General features: G+C 43.4%; 1 protein-coding gene across 4 annotated transcripts in view; it reads right to left on the bottom strand.

Moving 5' to 3' along the window:
• The window catches only part of LOC307175636 (uncharacterized protein), a gene marked incomplete at its 5' end in the record, with an annotated part of 505,492 nt that overhangs the window by 53,574 nt on the left and 431,407 nt on the right, over positions 1 to 20,511 (bottom strand). For all 4 annotated transcript variants that reach the window (XM_079900938.1, XM_079900936.1, XM_079900939.1 and 1 more), the window contains one exon: positions 18,367 to 18,455. Coding sequence is in view for 2 of the 4 variants with exons in the window: in XM_079900939.1 (XP_079757065.1) it covers positions 18,367 to 18,455 (89 nt within the window). The remainder of the gene's footprint in view (positions 1 to 18,366; positions 18,456 to 20,511) is intronic.

The following is a 20,511-nucleotide window of genomic DNA, read 5'->3' as shown; positions in this document are numbered from 1 at the left end:
TATATACAATGGAATATTACTCAGCCATAAAAAGAAACGAAATTGAGACATTTGTAGTGAGGTGGATGGACCTAGAGTCTGTCATACAGAGTGAAGTAAGTCAGAAAGAGAAAAACAAATACTGTATGCTAACATATATATATGGAATCTAAGGAAAAAAAAAAAAAAAACAAGGTCATGAAGAACCTAGGGGTAAGACAGGAATAAAGACACAGACCTACTAGAGAATGGACTTGAGGATATGGGGAGGGGGAAGGGTAAGCTGGGACGAAGTGAGAGAGTGGCATGGACATATATACACTACCAAATGTAAAACAGATAGCTAGTGGGAAGCAGCCGCATAGCACAGGGAGATCAGCTAGGTGGTTTGTGACCACCTAGAAGGGTGGGATAGGGAGGGTGTGAGGGAGGGAGACACAAGAGGGAAGAGATACGGGAACATATGTATATGTATAACTGATTCACTTTGTTATGAAGAAGAAAGTAACACACCATTGTAAAGCAATTATACTCCAATAAAGATGTTAAAAAAATTCATGTAAAAAACCAATACTTTAATGAAGACAGTGTTATTTTCATTAAGAAATTATCTTACAAAAAAAAAAAAGATATAAGTGTCTGGAAAGTTTGAGGAAATGTGGTTAACCTGGAAAAATGAAGACTTGGAGAATATTCTAAAAGCCTTCAGATTTTTGAAGAACCAACACATGGAAGAAAGAATGCACTTATTCTATTTCAATTCAGGCAACAGAATTAGAACCAGTGATTGGCAGTAAAAGATCAATTGGGGCAGATTTGAGATGAATGTAAAGAGAAGTTCCAACCAGGATGTCTGTGGAACAAAGGCATCACCGCCTGCTGGGAGGATGAGGAAGCAGAGCCTGCACTGCAGAGAAGGGGCTTCCGCAGTGCCTGGGTTCCCTTTCCAGTGGGAAGTCAGGACTCCATCACTCTTCCAGCTAGGTGACCCTGGGCAAATCACTTTCCTTTCTGGGTCTCATTGTCCTCACGCCAAAAGGCAGGTTGGTGACTTCGAAGGCTTGATGACATACTAGGTGTCCCTTATTCGCAGGTAACTTTCTCTTATGTGATGCACCGTTTTCCAAAGCAAACATTTAGCAAGGAGTGAAGCGCTATTGTGAGAACTAGACCTTCCTGTGACAGAGTGATTGATGTGTGTTTGATAGGCCAGTTGTGCCGTCCGCTGCTCAGCCCTGTCCCCTCTGCTCCACCAGGAGAAGGAAAAAAAAACCACATCCCTCCGTGCCACACTGCAGACGAAGGCAAGGTTCACTTGTAATTGCAGCGAGACCGATGTGGTACAGGATGGCCTGGGGGAATTAACGAAAACAAACCAAGGAAAGACTTGGGCAGCACTCTGATGAAGAAACCAAGAGGAAATGAAGTCAGCAAGGGTTCCTGCGTGTTTATTTCAGAGTTGACAGAGCATAGACCTAACCGGACGGAGTTCCTGATTTATAAAGTATTTTTATTTTATTACCTATTTTACATTATATTGGAGGCTCTGCTCTTTGAGGCAGAAAAATAAACAGCAGTCCCACAAGAGCCTTTGGTCTAGATAGAAGAATATAAACTCTTATAACCTTCCCGCTTTGAACCAAGATTTCTGCCAAAAATTGTTCTGGGGTTTTTGAACTTCTGGAATTGGCTTGTGTATTGGGAAGGTAAAGTCCACACAGAATATAAATGTTTCTATTCTATAAGTTTTCAAAAGGTTTAAGGGCTTAAGATTTGTTTGACAAAAACCAACAAAAACACTGCTTCCTGCTGCTATAGAAAATGTGTGTTTCCTATTTTGTCTGTGTAACGGCTAAACAACTCCACTTTGGCATAGCCAATTCCACAAATGGACAAGATCTTATCAGCCAACGTAACCCCAGGACTGTTGGCCCTTCTTTGGGAATTGCAGCCTGACAGAGGCATCAGGAAGGCAGGTCTGCCTTCCATTCCTCACGTGTGTTTTCTTTTTTCAAAGAAGCAATTCTTTGACTTGAGCAGATGCCATTTCCAACAGAAAGCTCGCCTGGGGCTTTTCTGGCTCCAGATAGTTGAACTGAGTCATTGTTAGCAGACATTTAAGTAAGGTTTATGCTAAACATGTGTTACCAACTTGGAACACGCCCCTCCCTCGGTGCATACCTAGAAGCACTGCTGTGTGCGTGCTCTGAGTCGGCTGAGTGGGCGCCCACTATGGAGAGGTGCCCAGGACCCCGCTGGCTATTGAGCCATGCTACCCCCAGAGCAGGAGCAGGGATGCAGGTGAAGTAGCAACGATTTTCATCTGCAGGTCTCCTCCCAGCAACCTATGTGCACACATGCTTTCTACTCTTCAACCTCATCTAGTAAAGTCCTATTTATCTTCCATGAGCAGATTAAAAGCTCAAAGTCAGAATGTTTACAGTCTTTAATGGGATGAGTGCCTGTCAAGATTCAACATTCCTTACAGCCTGGGACCTAGGTATTTCCCTAACACAGTGCTGGCCCTAAACTGTTCCCAGTAAAAGCTTGTTAATGATGAAGGAAAGAATGGGCAAGTGAAAAAATAAAAGCATTACTGATTCAACTGCATAACGATAGGCAGCTCATACTAAAGCCAGAACAAGAAACAGTCTAACCAAGCTCCACTTCTTGTCATAGTGATGCATGCCCTTTATTTTAGGCCAGAATCATGAATTAATATTCCTGATGTGACCCAGCAATCCCACTAATGGGCATATACCCAGAGAAAACCATATTTCAAAAAGACACATGCACCCTAACGTTCATTGCAGTAGTATTTACAATAGCCAGGTCATGGAAGCAACCTAAATGCCCATCAACAGACTAATGGATAAAGAAGATGTGGTACATATATATAATGGAATATTACTCAGCCATAAAAAGGAACGAAATTGGGTCAAACATCATATATTAACACATATATGTGGAATCTAGAAAAGTGGTACAGATGAACTGGTTTGCAAGGCAGAAATAGACAAACAGATGTAGAGAACAAACATATGGACACCAAGCGGGGAGAGACTGGGGGTAGTGATGGTGGTGGTGGGATGAATTGGGAGATTGGGATTGACATGTATACATTAATATGTATAAAATAGATAACTAATAAGAACCTGCTATATATAAATAAATAAATAAAATTCAAACAAACAGACAAAATATTCCTGATGAATGAAGACTTACAGTGTCAACATCACCATGGGGAAGAAGATGGAGGCAGGAGATTCCTCCACGCTACAGAGCTAGAGATTCAGAAAGCCTAGTGGCATTTTCCCCACCTCTCAGTAAAACAGGGTCTGGCTATGCTGAATCCCCCCTCTTTTTTTAAATTGTGGTAAAATACATATAACGTACCATTTTTAAACATAGGGTTAAGTAGTGGTCAGTGCGTTCGTACTGTTGTGTAACCATTACCTCCCTCCATCTCCAGAACTCTTTTCATCTTGCCAAACTGAGGCTCTGTACCCATCAAACACTAACTCCTCTCTCCCCTACCCCACCTCTAGCAACCACCATTCTACTTGCTGTCTCTACGATTTTAACAACTCTAAGTGCTTCATATAAGTGAAATCATACAGTATTTGTCCTTTTTGTGACTGGCTTATTTCACCCAGCATAATGTCCTTAAAGTTCATTCATATTGTATGAACTTTAAGGACATTAATGCCACACCACCCCCACCCCCCAGCCCCCACTTCTTTTCTACTCAGGATGGAAACAGTGCCTCGCTCTCCAGGGCCTCAATCTTCTAGCATCCTCATCTCAAACTGGAAGGAAGCCTGGCTGGCTTTTTTGGTTGGCTGAATGGTGCGTCATTATACTGTAAGCTAAACTATGCTTATAAAAATGGGATTTTGCTATATAACTATGGAAAATACAAGCTTAAGCAAAGAGGCATTTCCTCATTCATGTTAGAAGGCCAAGTTGGTTAAAAGGAAAAAGGCTGGGGCAGATCAGCCGGAGGCCAGTTAGAAAGCTCAGAGACGTTTGCTCTCCCAAATGAGGAAAAGCGGCAGCTGAAGCTGTGTGTAGCCTGAGGGTCTGGGAACAATGCACTGGCCATCTGGACGTGCCTCTAATGGAAGATAGAACGGTTTAGTCCCTGAAGCCCCAGGACTGAGGACATTCACAGAGGAAATGTGTATTTTGATGGTCTCTAGGACCCCACCATGGCCCATCCAGCCGCTTGGGGCCTAGGTGGGAATGATGGCAGATGGTGGGTAAGACCAGAAGCCTCCTAATTACATTCCTGAATATGCCCTCTCTTCTCTCTTTTCTACTTTGGGGGAGCCCTTTGATTTCTGCCAGCTGAGGTGGTAAAAACACCCACCCTTGCACATACCTTTACTCTGCTATGGCCTCTGAGCTGTGGACAAAAGGCAGCATCACTAAGGGCTGAGCACAGATGGATGAGCTGATGGAGAAAAGCCCATCCAACCACAGCATCCTATGGACTCCAAGTGGCCAGACCAGCCACCCCTGGAGCTCTGAGTGTCACAGCATTCCAACCCCTGGGTGGACGGCCATGAGTCTATGGAATCGGCAAGCTCTGGTGCAATGGTCTGACCCAGCATGGTCCCTGGGCTCACCCCATTCTCTATGATTGACTCACAGGGGAGATGCACCTGGAGCAGAGGCCTCTGAGATGCAGGGCCCTGTTTCCCACCTGGTTTAAGCTTGGAGTGAGATGCTGACAGGAGCAAATGCCAGGTGGAGATGTGAGGCAGGAAAATACCTCGGAAGACCTCCTAGGCCTCTGCTCAGCTGGCAAAAAGGCTGGGGAGGATGTGGAGGAAAGACCAGAGCCCAGGTACCTCTCTGCCCAAGTCTCTCTCTACCGAACCAAGCTGGGCCTCCGTCAATGCTCTCGTCAACCAAACCCACAAATTAAATCAGGCTGAACTAATATCCCTAATACCCAAAAATCCATCAACAAAAGTTAGGTTGTTGTTTGAAAATCTTTCCCCCAAGGGAGTGGGTGTGTTTTAAAGTGCTTCATAAATTATCTAAAAGGAAATCTGAATCTTTCTAGTTCTTCGAAGAGACCTACAAAGACAGCGGGACACGTACGGTCTCACACTGCGTCTGTGCATGTGTATGTCTATGGAAGCTTCACCCCCGGCCCCAGTCCAGTTGGTCAGCATTTCGGGAGGAAACCTGACCCTCCCCGTGGCCATTCCCTTCTCCTCCTCCCCACAATGAAATTTTCACCAGGCAAATTCGCAGGATCTTTTTTCTATGATTGTTTTCTTGATAAACAGTCCATGCATAGTGTTTGAATTTTCTAATAGTTTCATTGCTTCATAGTTCCTGGGAAAACAATGCCATAGGGGGAGCCTGAAAAATGAAGCTGGAAATAACTGGGGAGTGAATAAGGAGTCAGTTTCATTCTTACGCCTTGAATTCCAGGAAAGCGGGGACATGGCACAGGCCTGTGCACAGGGAGTGCGTGGCAGCCCGCCAAGCACACAATGGGTCCACCACGATAGGGTCACCAGCTCCCTTCGCAAGAAGGACAATGGGAAGCTGCAGCCACGCAGGCCCTGAGGAGAGCTGAGCCACAGAGAGCCAGCAAGACAGGTACAGGTTCCTGTTATTTTACCCAGAATCAGGACTCAAAATAGGATCTGGGCAGAAGGGCCAAACTGAAGGCCATGTTTTCATCAGGGGATTTGCCAAACCACCTTCTGAGAGTGCTTTGCTCCCCTTTGCAGAATGGGTCTTGGGCCTGGGAAGGGAAGTCACATCATCCAGGAGCCCCAGGGCACGCTGGGGAAAGGGGGAGGACAAGGACGCAGGAGGCTGGGCTTGGACCTGCCTCTGTCTCTTATCAGATGTGTCACTGGGCCCCAAGGTCCTCCTGTTTGACCCAGTTCCTCATCTGATAAGAGGAGAAACAATGTCTATCTTTGGGAGCATGCTGGCAGTCACGGAGGAAATGTGTTAACCATGAAAACTCAGAACTGAACAGCTGGATGGACAAGGTACTGAGTCAGGATGGAGCAATGGCCGCTGCCCAGGGCTCCCTCATGCTAAGTCCTCCCTACGAAGTCAGACACATTCTGAGTTGTAGGGTGCAGATGGGTCACCAAATACAAGCCCAAACATCCTTTCTTTGGCTATACCAAAGTCCCCCAGATGCGGGCGCACCTCATCACTGGCCTATGTCTTATTTCATGCACATTTCCTCCATTTATACCTTCAAAGACCCACCGAGTACTTTACGAGGAGCCTGGGATGCACAGATTGGGTCCAAGCCATCCCAGGCACAGAGAATCGAACTAGCGTGGGAACAGATACGGCAGGGAGGAGGCTTCTAGCAGTGGCACTCCAGTGACAGGATACAGGAGCAATGTGACGCAGCCAGTGTCCACACAGGGCTGAGCGCTGCAACCTCAACAGCTGCTCTTGGAATCACTACAACCATATCTTTGTGAAGGTCATGGAGGTGATATGGAAACAAAATTGCCCAGGAAATACCTTGGATGCCTAACCTAGTAGGTAGGCAGACAGGGACTCCATAAAGGTTTGAATCAGATAGAAATTGCCATGTCTTCCACCACCTGGCAGTCTATGATTCAGTGACTTAGAGCCACTGCTGAAGTTGGATATATTCCCAAGAACAACTGTTTTCATAGTAAAATTGCACCATTGGATCACAATGCGCATGAAGTAAACAGATTCACCTACATCTGCATTTAAGCTTCATATAGGGACCAAAAGTGAAGCAATCTTAAGGCAATGCACTTGGGTTTGAAATATATTTGTTTCTGGCTGATTGACTCTTTGAGGCTTTCTTTAGGAAGAACAAGAAAATGTTATGCTAATATCTCTTAGGACAATACAATCACACACCAGCTCTAGGCCCTGCTGGTTACCTTGGCAAGCTTCTGATATTTCCTTTGGCATTTCCATGACTGAATTAGGGGTGGACAAATTGAGATCCACATTTGGATCAATCCATATTTGGTTCAATGAAGGCTTAGGAGAATTAAAATGGAATCAATCCAGGTGGAGCAATAAATGATGGGACTTGAACTAAGCATACAATCTCTTCTAATAAAATTCTACTTTGCATTGCTTTAGTTAATAAGTAGGTTAAGCTAAATTGTATTTTTCCTAATGTGTGTTTATCATTTGTACTTTAATACAACTTCTTGTTATATTCTTTAACCTTTCATCCATTTATGAGTTCTTAGAGTTTTTACGAATTTGGATAAAAATTTAACTGATTTTTGTCTGTCAGAGCTATCACAACCCTTTTTTTTTTTTTTTTAGTTTGAATTTTGTTACTGTTTGTGGAACAAAATTTTTTTAATTCCTCATATTTTCAAATTTATTGAACTTCTAAATAATTTCTTCTGTTGCCTTGTTAGGAAATTCTTGTTTCTACACTCTTAGAATAAAATGTGTTTTCTAATTTATTTATTTTATTTTTTATTATTTTATCCAGAGTGACTTTATTTTTGTTGTATAATATGAAGTATGAATCTAAATTACTTTTCTCCATATTATTACAAATTACCCCGACTCATTTTTTTAAATATTCTGCATTGTTTATGAGAGTTATTTATCTATTAAATTTATATCTAAAGAGAGTAAACGTTTTAGATCCTTTGTTTGTTCCACTGGTCCATATCTTATTTCCTAAAAGTATATTCTAATGTCGGATAAATTTGGTCAAACATTTTTTATCATTTAAATTTCCGAATATCATTTGAAATCCTCACAAACTTATTTCCCATACCACTTTTAGTATAATTTTATTAACCTTAAACAAATATCACTACATTTGAAGTAGTTAATTTGAGTAAATACTTATGTTCAAAGATATTTATAATAGTGTCTTATAATCAGATAAAATTTACCTAAATATTAAATAGCAGTTGTAAAATTTATACCCTAATATTAAGTATCATAGCATCATTAAAATATTACAGAATAACTTGTAATAGCATGGACAAGGTTCTTAATATGAGCTTAAATAAAACTGGCAGAATACATTGTTCTTTATATACAATGATCCCAATTATAAAATAGGTGCTTAATCTACACTGCCAAATGTAAAATAGATAGCTAGTGGGAAGCAGCTGCATAGCACAGGGAGATCAGCTCGGTGCTTTGTGTCCACTTAGAGGGGTGGGATAGGGAGGGTGGGAGGAAGACGCAAGAGGGAGGAGATATGGGGATATATGTATATGTATAGCTGATTCACTTTGTTATACGGCAGAAACTAACACAACATCGTAAAGCAATTATACTCCAATAAAGATGTTTAAAAAATTAATAAAATAAAATAAATAAATACATAAATTAATTAAATTAAATAGGTACTTATACCCATTCAATCATTTAATAGTTATTTATGAAACATCTACTATGGGCCAAGTGCTATTTGGAGTGTTGAGGTTACAGCAGTTGACAAAGCATTCACACAAACCCCTGCCTTCATGGTGCACCCTCGTGTGACTTCCCAGTGTGGGGAGCTGAAGCTGGCTCAAACCATCTCAAACATATTGTGAAATTTTCAGGAATTTGCAAGCCGATTGTTAAACACAACCATACTTGCAATTGACCACAGTGGGAGTATGCACAGGCCTCCTGCACTATCAGGAGGCCCTGATGTGCAGAGAGTAACACTGCACATCAGGGCCTCCACCCCACACAACCCTGCCCTGCAGAGCCAGTTATTAAACATTTACCAGAACACCACTGGGGGAGTCAAACAATGATGTAGATGACTAAGTCAAAGACACATATGGTAAGTTGGATAGTAGGGTGTACTAAAGGGAAAATTAAAGGAGTGGGATAAGGAGTGTTCAGAGTTAGAGGAAGTATGGAGTTTTGGATAAGGTGACCAGCGCTCACTGAGAACGTGGCATTTAAGTAAAGACCTGAGGGGGCGGAGGGAGGAGGCTTAGTTAATCTTGAAACCTGTGGGCAGGTAGTTCCAAAACAGAGTTTGGAAGAGCAGCTAAGCCAAGCATGCCCACCGATCCACCAGACAAATCACTTCCAATCCCTTAGGGAAGGGTAAGTAAGATGTGGAAAGGAAGGAAGAGAGTTGCCTAATTATCCAAAGAATGAAGCAGTCATTTTTTGAACAGACAGACATGGGGGTTGGGGAAAATCTGGTTCCTCCACTATAATTAGGGAGAGTCACTCAGGTAGAAGGGATTTCCAGAAGCAGAGGGTTCTGCTGGCTTCCCTGGAGAGCCCTTGATGTCCCCTGGTGGTGGAGCCAGGAGTCTTCTCACCTGGCCCTTGCGCACTGCTGCTTCCAAGCCATAACCTTTCCAGCAGACGGAAGTCATTCCCTGCATTCTAGCTGCGGTTCAGCCTCAGAAATGTGGGAGTTTCTCAAGTTGCTCTGCTTTGCTTTGAGCTTCCTTTAAGTTGCAAAATACTTTATTGGGCCCAAGGGTTCTGCGCTATGCTTTGGGCTTATTTTGTTTGTTTTTCAAGTTGTTGTTCTTAGGTTTCCTCTCTTTTCTTTTCTTTTTTTGCAGTGCTTTTTTGGTGTCTCCTGAAAGTCTCTCCTTTGACATCTGACCTCTTGCTTTGAGTCTCTGGGCAATGTGGATTTCTCATGCATGATGCCAGTAAAGACAAGAACTAACATGAAAACCATTCTGGGTTTTAATCTTGTAGAGTTCCACTTTATAATATTGGGAGAAGCACTTAAAATTAAAATGCAATGATGAATGTTAGAGTGACTCACTTACAGCAGGCACTCAATACATATTTGCAGAATGTGAGAGTGTTTTGTAAACTTCGAGATGCCTTTAAAATCTTGGCTATTAATACCCCTTCTATAGTCCATAGCATGCCTCACCTCTGTGGGTAGCTACTGATGTACTTACCTATCCCCCCCAGTGAATGGGGAGTGCCTGGGCCATCAGAGGTAGGAGCCCAGCCCTTTCTCCTCATGGAATCCCCTACAGTCACCACTACGTCAAGAAGGAACAATAAAAGTAGCAACATCCATATATTAAAAGATCAGTAAATTACAGTCCTTGGGAGAATCCATAACATCTGAGCCACGAAACTGAGTTAATATTTCCCTGAGTAGCTCAACATTTTTTATTTTCTTTTGCCTAGCGAGGCATTTATGGCCTAGCCTTCATGGAGCATTGCCACTGAGATTTTCATTTAGGGATCTTATTTCCAAGGGGAAAAAAATATAAACATCCCAAAGTGAAAATATCTAGTTGTATTTTATGAATTTGCATAACGGTCCATTTCCAGAACCTGGTAGGTTGATTACCAAAGGAATGCACCAAAAGGGAATAAGTGCCATTTGGATTTGTTTGTACAATATTCAACGGCAAATCTGTCTTACCCAGCGGCTATAAAATTATCCCATTTTCTATAGAAACTTATTTTTCTAGCCACCATAATAATCACTTTTTCTAAATCAAATCATTGTATTTATTCAGACAAACCACTTTGGTTATTGAAATGACATAAAACATTCTGAACAACATTGAAACCCTGGCATAGAGTGAGCTCCAGGAAATTGAGTAGAGTAATAGGCTCCAAAGTTTACTTGTCTTGCAAATATTTTTTCTTCCTCCATCACTTAACATTTTCTCCCTGACACTACTTGATTGAACTCATGCAGATTCTATTCCTCTAAGGAAACAATTCACTTGGGCAGTGTGAACTCTGAAAGGTCACATCTTTTGGAGTTATCTGCCGCCAAAAAGAATGGCTTCCATTTATTTTTCAAGTTGAAAAAGTTTATTTTTTTCCTGTTCATGAAACTCAAAAGTGCCCAGAGTAATTTAACTCAGACTGACCAAACAGAAAAAGCACGTTTAAGCTGTGACAGGACCTGGAGTGTCTGAGTCTGGAAGGAGAATTATTTGAAATTTTCTTTCAAAAGCCAGGCTTCCAAACGATGGATTTTGTCTCAAAACCTGAGCTTCTCTGTTCTACTGCAATTTCTAAGGCAAGAACCTTAAGACAGAAAGGCCAGAATCCTCTTAGAATGGATAACTAAGGTAAGCTGCATAAAGATGACACCAGTGGTTTCCATACCTTTCTGATTGGACATTCCTATCAGTCTAATAAAAAAAGATGGGAACCATTACCTCTATTCACAGGTAGCTGGATGTCATCATTGAAGTTCTGAAGTTAATGATGGGTATGAAATTGCAAACCAAATACCATCACCAGAATTTACAAAAGAAATTTCTGGGAAGTGGCTCTATTCTTAACCTAAAAGCCTGACCAAGGATCAAAGGACTCAGAAAGTGGGGAAAAGAACAGCAAGCTGGGTGCACGTCTTTGCGGAGAGCTGGGGACCCCACGTGGAGAGGGGCAGATGGCGCTGCTCCTTCCCTCCAGCCTTGAAATGCTTCCCAAAGTCGGAGGCAAGAGGTGAGCAAGATGGATGAAGCTAGGGGAGGGCCAGCCCATTCCTGAGGATTTCTAGGGCCAGAAGCCATGATGCTTCCTAGAGACCAGATGTGTGTCACTGAAGAGAAAGAGACAGGGTGGCAGGAATGGGGTTCTGTCCAAAGAGCCACGAAGAATCTACTGAATCCTAGGTGCTAAGGAAGGAGGTCCAAGCAACCACCTGGAATAAAGATGCGTCTGTCTTGATTAGAAAGAGACTTCCAGCCAGGACTCTCCGAGGAGCTCTCAGTGGTGTCACCAAAAGAAAAATCCACTTTTACCACCTTCTAGACTCAGAAAGAACAAAGCCCCTGGCTATGGAGCAGCTGCCTCACCCCTGATCTCTCCTTGGTCCTTCTCCCTCCCTCCTCCAAAACAGCACCTAGAAAATGGGAGAGATGGGGCAGAAGCTAACTACACTGTCTCCCTGAAACAAGTCCCAACATGGAAAGGGGTCAGAAATCTTGACTTCTAATATTATTAGAATATTAGAATATACTGAGTATATTCTAATATATATATATATATATATATATATATATATATATATATATACTAAAATATACTGACATATGCTAGTATATACTATTATATACTCAGCATATTAGGATATACTAAGGATATTTGGAATAATACCCTCAGTTGAAGGAGTTCTGAATTGAGCTGTGTTTTCGGATTGGAGCCTCAGGCGTCGTCTCTGCTACCTAAAGCAGGGCTGGTGCTTGGTGGACGTACATTGGCACAACCATTCAGGCTGGCAAAAGCTGCTACTCCCACACCAGATGACCTAGCTTCCTCCAAGACCCCAAGTTTAGACCATCTAATCTGTACATCCTTAAGCAGGTACAAAGAAACAGTCAAATCCTGATGTGCCGGAAGCAACGAAATGATTAAATAAGCAGCTGTCACCACGCATGCTGGAAGCTCCCTTTCAGGCATTTGTGACACTACATCTTTGACTGAAGGATCCACGTATTAAATGTTATCCAGGCCTAATGTTTGTCTTTACATGAAGCCAATACCGATCGCTAGGTTATCCTGAGCACCCCTGGGTGCATGCAGCACCACACTGGAGATCACTGAACCCCACCCTAGACGTTAGCAACCACACTGTGACCCAGCAGAGCCTATCACAGCCTGGCACTTGTCTTCAGGCTGAGCCTCCAAATTATCCCAGCCCCTCCTGCAGCTCTGCACACCTGGAGCACTACGTGGACCTGACCTTCACAGGTTCCAAGATCATCTCCAGCAGGGTTCCCTGCCATTTTAGGGCACCCTACACCTAATCAGGCCAAAGCAGTCATTTATTCCACAGATGCACACTCTGCCCCCCACCCCACCCTCAGGCCCTCTCTGCCCTATTCCTCGTGGGTCCTCTTTAAGTTAGTAAATATACAATTAGTCACTATTTTTGCCTACCTTCCGAATAATACAAGGATATTGGAACACATCACTTCTGATTTCTACCTTTCTATCTACCATGTTATTGGTTTTTAGCATTTTAATTGCACCTTATTTTTAAGACTTCCAGAATTTGTCTTTTTTGTTTTTATCAATGCTCTTTTTTATTTCCCAATATACTTGCCACCATTTTTTAGTCACTGTTATCCCTGGCAACTGACTTTTACCTCAGGTTCAATTTTCACCTTATTTACTGTCTTTTAGTAGCTACTTCTTGGTGACTTTCTAAGGGAAAAAATTTCTTAGTCCCTGTTTTTCTGAAAATGTCACCATCCCTTTGTTTTGGCATTAATTGTTGTGATGAAGAATTTTCTGTTAATATATTGTCTTTGTGAGAAAGGTTTTGATTCTTTTCTTTCATGTTCTCCAGTCTTAATGGATCGAGGATGGTTAGTTCTATTTACAAACATTCTTCTCAGAACTCCTGTGCTTCTTAGAAATGAAAACTTACTTTTCTTGAAATCTGAAAGATTCTCAGTCATTATCTCTTGAAATATTGCCAGTCCTTCATTTCATTTATTTACTCCCTCTTTCTGGGACCCACATTTCAAGGAATCAGCTCCTTATATCCTCCCTGTCTCTTAGCTGATGGCTCTATACCTCTTCCTTTCTCTGCTGCATTTTATCTGACTTCTTCAGAACTACCTTCCAATTGGCTAATTCTTCTTCTGGGTGCGTACTGTGCTTTATCCTGCCCGTTGAGTTCTTACTTTCAATGACTATATTTTTCACCTAAAGAACCTCTACATGGCTGTCTTAAATCCCTGTCCACACTGACTAGTCCTTTTATTATGGTTTTCATTCATTCCCTTCTCTCTTTAATATTCTGAAATATACTTATACCATTGATTTTTCAGATTAATGTACTCTTTCCAGTTTGGAAGGTGCTGATTCTGTTTCACGTGTCGACGCTCGCTCATTGTGGTTCATTTTCTTGGGTGGTTAGTTTATAATTCTGATTGTCAGCTCATCTTCAAAGAGGCTGTTTTTTCTGTGGGAGTCCCATGACCCCTGGGTTGTGAAAGTTTCCCCAGCAATAATTTCACATTTGCTCCTGCTGAAAATATAGGGCTTTAGTGGTCCTGAACGGTTATTTTAATTTCTCCACTTGGAATTCCCACTCCAGGCTGGTAGTACAAATTTGGATTGCACATCTGTGTGTGCACAGAGCTGGCATTTCAATTTTTCATGGGTGACTTTCCTCTTCTCCCTCCTGCAGATTGCAAAATGTTTTTTCACAGAAGTCTCGAGGATGTGAGTTTCTATTAAATGGAAGGGACAGCTCTTTGAGGCGCAAGGCTTTATGCAGGGGCTCATTTCTAGCTGCCTCCCTCCAGGATATTCCAATCCCATCTCCCAATCTACACAAGGGTGAGACCCCCAGCCTCCCCCTCAAAGGTTTCAGACCATCAAGCTTCTTCATTGGACACATGAAGATTTCACTTTTTCCTTTTTTTCCTAAGGTTAGCTAAGTGTCAAAATTAGTTTTAGTTCTGTGACACAAATGAACTTATCTACGAAATAGCAACAGACTCACAGACATAGAGAACAGACTTGTGGTTGCCAAGGTTGGGGGGTAGGGAAGGGAAGGACTGGGAGTTTGGGATTAGCAGATGTAAACTATTATATATAGAATGGATAAACAAGGTCCTACTGTATAGCACAAGGAACTATATTCAATATCCTGTGATAAACCATAATGGAAAAGAATATGAAAAAGAATGTTTAGATATGTATAACTGAGTCACTTTGCTGTACAGCAGAAATTAAACACAACATTGTAAACTGACTATACTTCAATAAAAAAAATGTAATTAGTTTTAGTTCTATCTTATGAGACATAGAGTGTGCTTCTCCATTTTCTTACCATATATCCTACACACACACACACACACACACACACACACACTGCCTGCTGCCTGACTAACTCCTGCTGCCCTCCAGGCCCTAGTTGAGATGCATGTTCTCCAGGAAGCTTTCTCTGACCTCCCCTCCTCTAGACAGCAGGAAGAATCCTTGCCATGTGCCCCCAGGCCTCAATACTCTTACCTATCAGACCATTTGTCACCAATTCCTAGGACTCTGAGACCCTTGAGGCCAGGATTGAGTCTTCTTCCCCATTTAAGCCCAGCAGCTAGGCCAGAGCTTAGCTAGAACTAGGCACTCTACACGTGCTGTGATCATGTCCTACATGCTGGACGCTGTCCTGGAGGATGAAGGTAGGCAGCACAGTTAGACAGAACCCAGGGTCTTAATGAGAGAGCAGACCCTCCTCATGTCCCCATGTGACCCAATCTTGACCCCAGGTAGTACACTTCCTACAATAATTTGCTTCCAGGTCTTTCCCCCATGGATTGTGAGTTAGGTGTGTAGATAAGAGAAGTGGCCAACATTTGTTGAGTATTTCTCATGTTCCTGGTCCTAGTCTAGGGATTTTTATATTTTAATCTCACCAATCCTTACAAAAACCCTATGAAGTAGGTCTACTACCCATATTGCAGAAGACGAAACTAAGTCTCTAAGTGGTTAAGACTCTCACATAAGGTCACAGAGCTAATGAGGGTCCTTCAGTCCAGGTCTGATGGTTCTGACCCCTACATACTCCTCTCACTTCCCTCAGTCTCTTGCCTCCTATTCCCCTGTGTCCCTGACGCTCAACTCAGTGCCTGGAGCAACCAGGAGCTGAAAGTGCCTGTGGGGCAGAGGATGAGGTGAGGGATGCAGATGCTGCTAAGAATGAGCACAGGGACAGTGTCTGGATATTCAGTTGTGAACCTCCAGCAGCATCAGCATCTCCTGGGAGCTGGTTGGAAAAGTTCATGGGCCATACCCAAACCTACTCAATCAGAATCTGCATTTTTACAAAACCCCTGTGTGAGTCACATCACATTTCAGTCTGAGAAGCACTGACCTGGAGGTAATCTAGATTTTGTACCTGAGAAATTTGGAGTCAGGTGGGTGTGTGGTTGAGAGGGTGGTAGGTCTGGGAGCAGAACTCGAGGTGACCCTTCTCCCTTCCCCCATAACCACCTCTCATGGACAAGAAAGGTTCCCCTCTCAGGGGATCCACAGGCCAAATGTTAATTAACCCTGTCTGTTCCCTGTCATAAGGACCCACCCGCCCCCGCCCAAGCTGAGCACTCCTGAGGCCCCTGAGGCCTTTCTTTATGTCCCTGGCAAAGACAGGCTTGTTCCTCGCTCTGCCCAGACACCCACTGCAGGCAGAGAACTTTCTGAGGATAGTGCTGGGTTACAGACCCCCTCCCTGGCCTTCCTGGGCCTGGATTTTCCTTCCTATGTTGCACTGGATTCCAAGGCCCCTCCTGTGGCTCTGCATTTGAGAAGAGAGCTGGGCCATGAGGAGGGGTCCCATGTTAGGCAACTCGGGCCATAACAAAGTACACAGACATTCATTTCTCACAGCTCCGGAGGCTAGAAATCCAAGATCAAGGTGTTGGCAAGTTTGGTTTCCCCCGATTGCCATTTCCTTGGCGTGTAGACAGCATCCTCTTGCCCTGTCCTCTCCCGGCCTCTTCTCTGTGCCTGGGCATCCCTGGTGGCTCTTCCTCTTCTTATAAGGATTGGGGCCCATCTTGATGGCCTCATTTAACCTTAATCACCTCTTTCAAGGTCCTATCTCCAAATAGAGTCACATTCTAGGGTACTGGGGATAGGGCTTTAACATAGGAATTGGGGGACCGAATTCATCCTATAGCAGGTCTCCTGCTTGCCACAGAGGTAGGGAGTCTGAAAAGTCATTTTTCTTCTACGTGCTGGGCTCCACAGTGACAATTCTTCCTGATGTTTTACCTGCTCTAGCCTTGCAGGGCTTGCTCAGAGGGAAGTGAGATGGGTGAGGAATGTGGAGAAGAGAGGAAAATGCATGAGCATATAAATGTGTTTTCTCTTCTGTCATACCCAGAGTTTTTCACTGAGAAAGTCCCTGGTAGCCTGACTCTCCTTCTCGGGTGTGTGTTTGCAGCTGCTGCCGCCGCAGAACAAGACCTCCTCTTTAGCTCAGGGCAAAACTCAACCCTTTTTGTTGTTTTTAAGCTAGAATGCTTATTCTGACCCCATGTGCAGTCCACCAGCTGGAATTCAAACGCCCATGAAAAATCGTCTCAAACACACGTTTTTAAAACCCACTGTCCGTAAGTCCTCAGAGAGGACCTGTGACCACTCTGGAAATTCCTCAGTCTACTAGGCTCTCAATTTGGCTTGAATGTGGGAGGAAGGGGTAATAATTTATTTCTGAAAAGATTTTGAAGTCTTCAGATACGGCCCCTGGCTAGTGGAAAGTCTGAAAGTCATTTGCATTTCCTCAATGCTCAAAGATCTGATGATCAGGAGAGGCTTTTATCAAGATTTTTGTTTTGATTTCTCCCCATTTTCTATGCTCTTTATTAGCAACTCACTGTTAGACTGTACAGTGACCCAGAGGAGATTCAAAATGACTGAAGTTAAACCCTGAAGCAAATTAACATAGATACAGACAAGCTGAGGAGATTAGACGTTTTAAAAAAAAAAGTGTAACTGTATCTGGAGAGAAGACCTGACATAGCCTTCTGGCTTAAGGAAACACCTTCACTACTTGAGTTGCCCCAGTGACATCTGTGAATCTCCAAGAACGAAACCAAGACAATCACGTGAAGTCATTCCCAGGTGGCGATGGAACAGAGACTCCCCAGGCAAGCAGAAGGCAGCGGAGATGAAGGCCCACCTTTGGCCCAAGACTTGTCTCTGAGGATGTGAAAAGGGGCCAGGCCACTGTTCTGATAGGAATTTTCTCCCTCACGCAAAGGTAGACCTTCTCAGTAAGTTACCCCCCTTCTGTCTCTAATGTAATTGTAGGATTTGATCAGACATGTATAGAAAAGGAAGGAAATATCACCAGATTGTGTCAGACTTTACAAGTAAGCAGAGAACAGTGTCAGGATGTTCCCCGCCACCGCCCCGCCCCAGGGACATGCCGGGAGAGCTCTCTTCTCTTCCCCATGGTTTTCCTTGTTCATTAGAAAGCTACCCCTTCCTTCCTTTTCCTTTTACCTCTTCCTCTGATGACTGCTATGCTCCCAGACAACTCTACTCTTAAAATGGGCTGCTGGAGGAATGACCTTCCACCAACAGCTTGCTGTGCTGAATCAAACCTAAACTGGGAATCCATGGACACTCTCTTCTTAGTCGCTGGGGAAGCTAAGGGCCCAGCCTTATCAGGGTCTCCAATTCCAAACAGAGTGTTCTGGTCACACTTGGAGGTCAAGGCTTGTATGCATTTGCCAGAGGAATTAGATTATGATGCTTTCCCCAAGATCTATGTATTTCCATGAATTTAGAAAGGTACAGAGGGGGTTTGGAGGAGGGAAAGACCTGGGAAAATGAGCTCTTTTCCCCCTTCACTGAGGTTCAGCAATATAAAAAAGGAGCTGGTGCACGGAGATGCCCACCCAAGGTCAGGCTGCTGGAACGAACAAGGGAAATTACCTTATGAACGAGGACATTGAGGGCAGTGTCATAACATCCAGCCTCTAAGGGATCCCATTTGACACAACACATTGGCAGTATGGGTGTGCCTAGAGGGAAAAAATATGTCTTTTGGTTAAAAAAAAATAGTAACAATAACCTTTCAGAGTTCAGGCAGATTGCCTTTGAGACACCCCTTAATGATGGATCCAAAGTGATGGCATTGAAGGACATGAGCCTGCACTGCCAAAGAAAGAGGGAAGCCCTAGCATCCTTGGGGAAAAGGTGCAGTGTCTTTGCTGTATTTTTAATGGAGACAGCAGTAATTTGATCATAATAGCTGCTGGAGAGTTGGGATAAGCTCACTTCAAGTACAGGTCTGAATCCCCAACACCCACACCAGATAAGCTGTGAGGACAGCCTGGCCTGACACCAAAGTCAAGGGTATGCTCCCACTTGGAATTCCTGAGAACGTCTGTGGAGAGGAGTCCCAGGGCAACACTAGAACTCTTGCTGCAAAGGGGGTTAGGAGGAGGGGAGCATGCCATTGTAAAGGAACCCAGTGTTTATGGGACAGAAATGTAAATGGAACCGCCTTTGTCCTTTGGAGCTGATAAAGTGTGAGATTTGCTGGTTCGGTTATAAAGATATTGTTCTAACCAGGCCACTCCTTGTTACTCTTCTGTCCTTAGTGATATGGCCCTGGATCCCTGGATGCCAGTGTTAAGGCAATGAATGTTGAGCCTATTGTATTAAGTTCTCATATGGCTATTATGGGGATGCCTGATAGGCCAGGTGGTTACATAAGGTTTCCCCTAAACAGGGTGCCGGTGGCTGGCAGTCCTGATGTCAATAATTGGGAGAAAGAGTTTATCAGAAAGGAAATAGGAACTTCCTGTCTCTACTAAGACGGACCGATAAGGGACCTCTGCATCTCACTGAGCTCACTGCATTCTGGACTTGGGAGCGTTAAAGACTACATGTGGGCTTCTGGTTGGAAAGCAGAAACAGAGCCCAACATTTAGAGGAAAACAGAAGCTTACAGGCAGAGGTTCTCTGAGCATCCAGAACTGGGAAGCCAGACCACCCAACTTCATGCTACTCTTCATATCTGTCTTCCCTACATTATCCCTGACACCAGCAAAGCCTTGTCTACATGGCATGGCCTTGCCTCAGCTTTGTTGCTAGGGAAGGGGCGTATGTCTCCAGTTAAGCTTGTGTTGTTCAGGGGCATGGAGTCCTCTCAAAGAAACCCAAAGGCAAAGGAGAATCTCAGTGATCAGGGCATGGACTGTTGCCCCCTGATTCTCCCTCCATGGTCAACTTTGGAGGAGCTTTGTTTGACCTCAAGGAAACTTCAATCTCCCTTCAACCAAGACTAGAATTAACAAGATGAGAGGCAAGAGAAAGAACTGAAAGCACCTTTAGTGGTGTGGGGGAAGCCGGGTACTTGGGTTTGCTGTTCAAGTTGACAACAGTATAGCCAACTTAGCCATCCTGAGAAGCTGGATGCTGGAGAGGAGCTCCAGGAGCTCCAGTTCATCGAGCCAGCCATACGGGAAACATACCTAGCGTGTTGTCTGGATAATCTCATATTTGATTTCTTGAGTGGAATTCTTTTGGGACCACTGTTGGGAGTGTGGGCTTGGGAATTTGAGGAATAAACAGTGAAGCCAAATATTTCAGCAGAATTTCTCAGAGGCACCAAAAAATGTAATAGAGTTCAGGAACTGAAAATATACTTTAGCTGCATAACGGTACATAGGGTTTTTTTTCGCTGGGGAGCATAGAACATAGAGTGAGAGGGGATGCAGGATGCAAATCAATAGAACATACATTGTGTACTCTTTTTTTGTCTGGTTTATTTCACTCAGTATAATAGTTTTTAGATTCACACATGTTGCCTGTATCAGTTGTTTGTTTTTATTGCTAAGCGTAACCCACTGTATGTATATACTACAGATTGTTTATCCATTAACCTGCTGATGGGCACTTAGATGTTTCCAGTTTGGGGCTACTACAAATAAAGTTTCTATAAACATTTACGTACAAACTTTTGTATGAAAGTTTGCTTTCATTTCTCTTGGGTAAATATACAGGAGTGGAATGAATGGATTACATTAGAAGTATATATTTAACTTTTTAAGAAACTGACAAACTACTTTC

Source organism: Stenella coeruleoalba, assembly GCF_951394435.1.
Source record: "Stenella coeruleoalba genome assembly, chromosome: 16".
In the NCBI taxonomy this organism is placed as follows: domain Eukaryota; kingdom Metazoa; phylum Chordata; class Mammalia; order Artiodactyla; family Delphinidae; genus Stenella; species Stenella coeruleoalba.
Note: the sequence above shows the minus strand (reverse complement) of the source record. Positions and strands in the feature narration are given on the sequence as shown.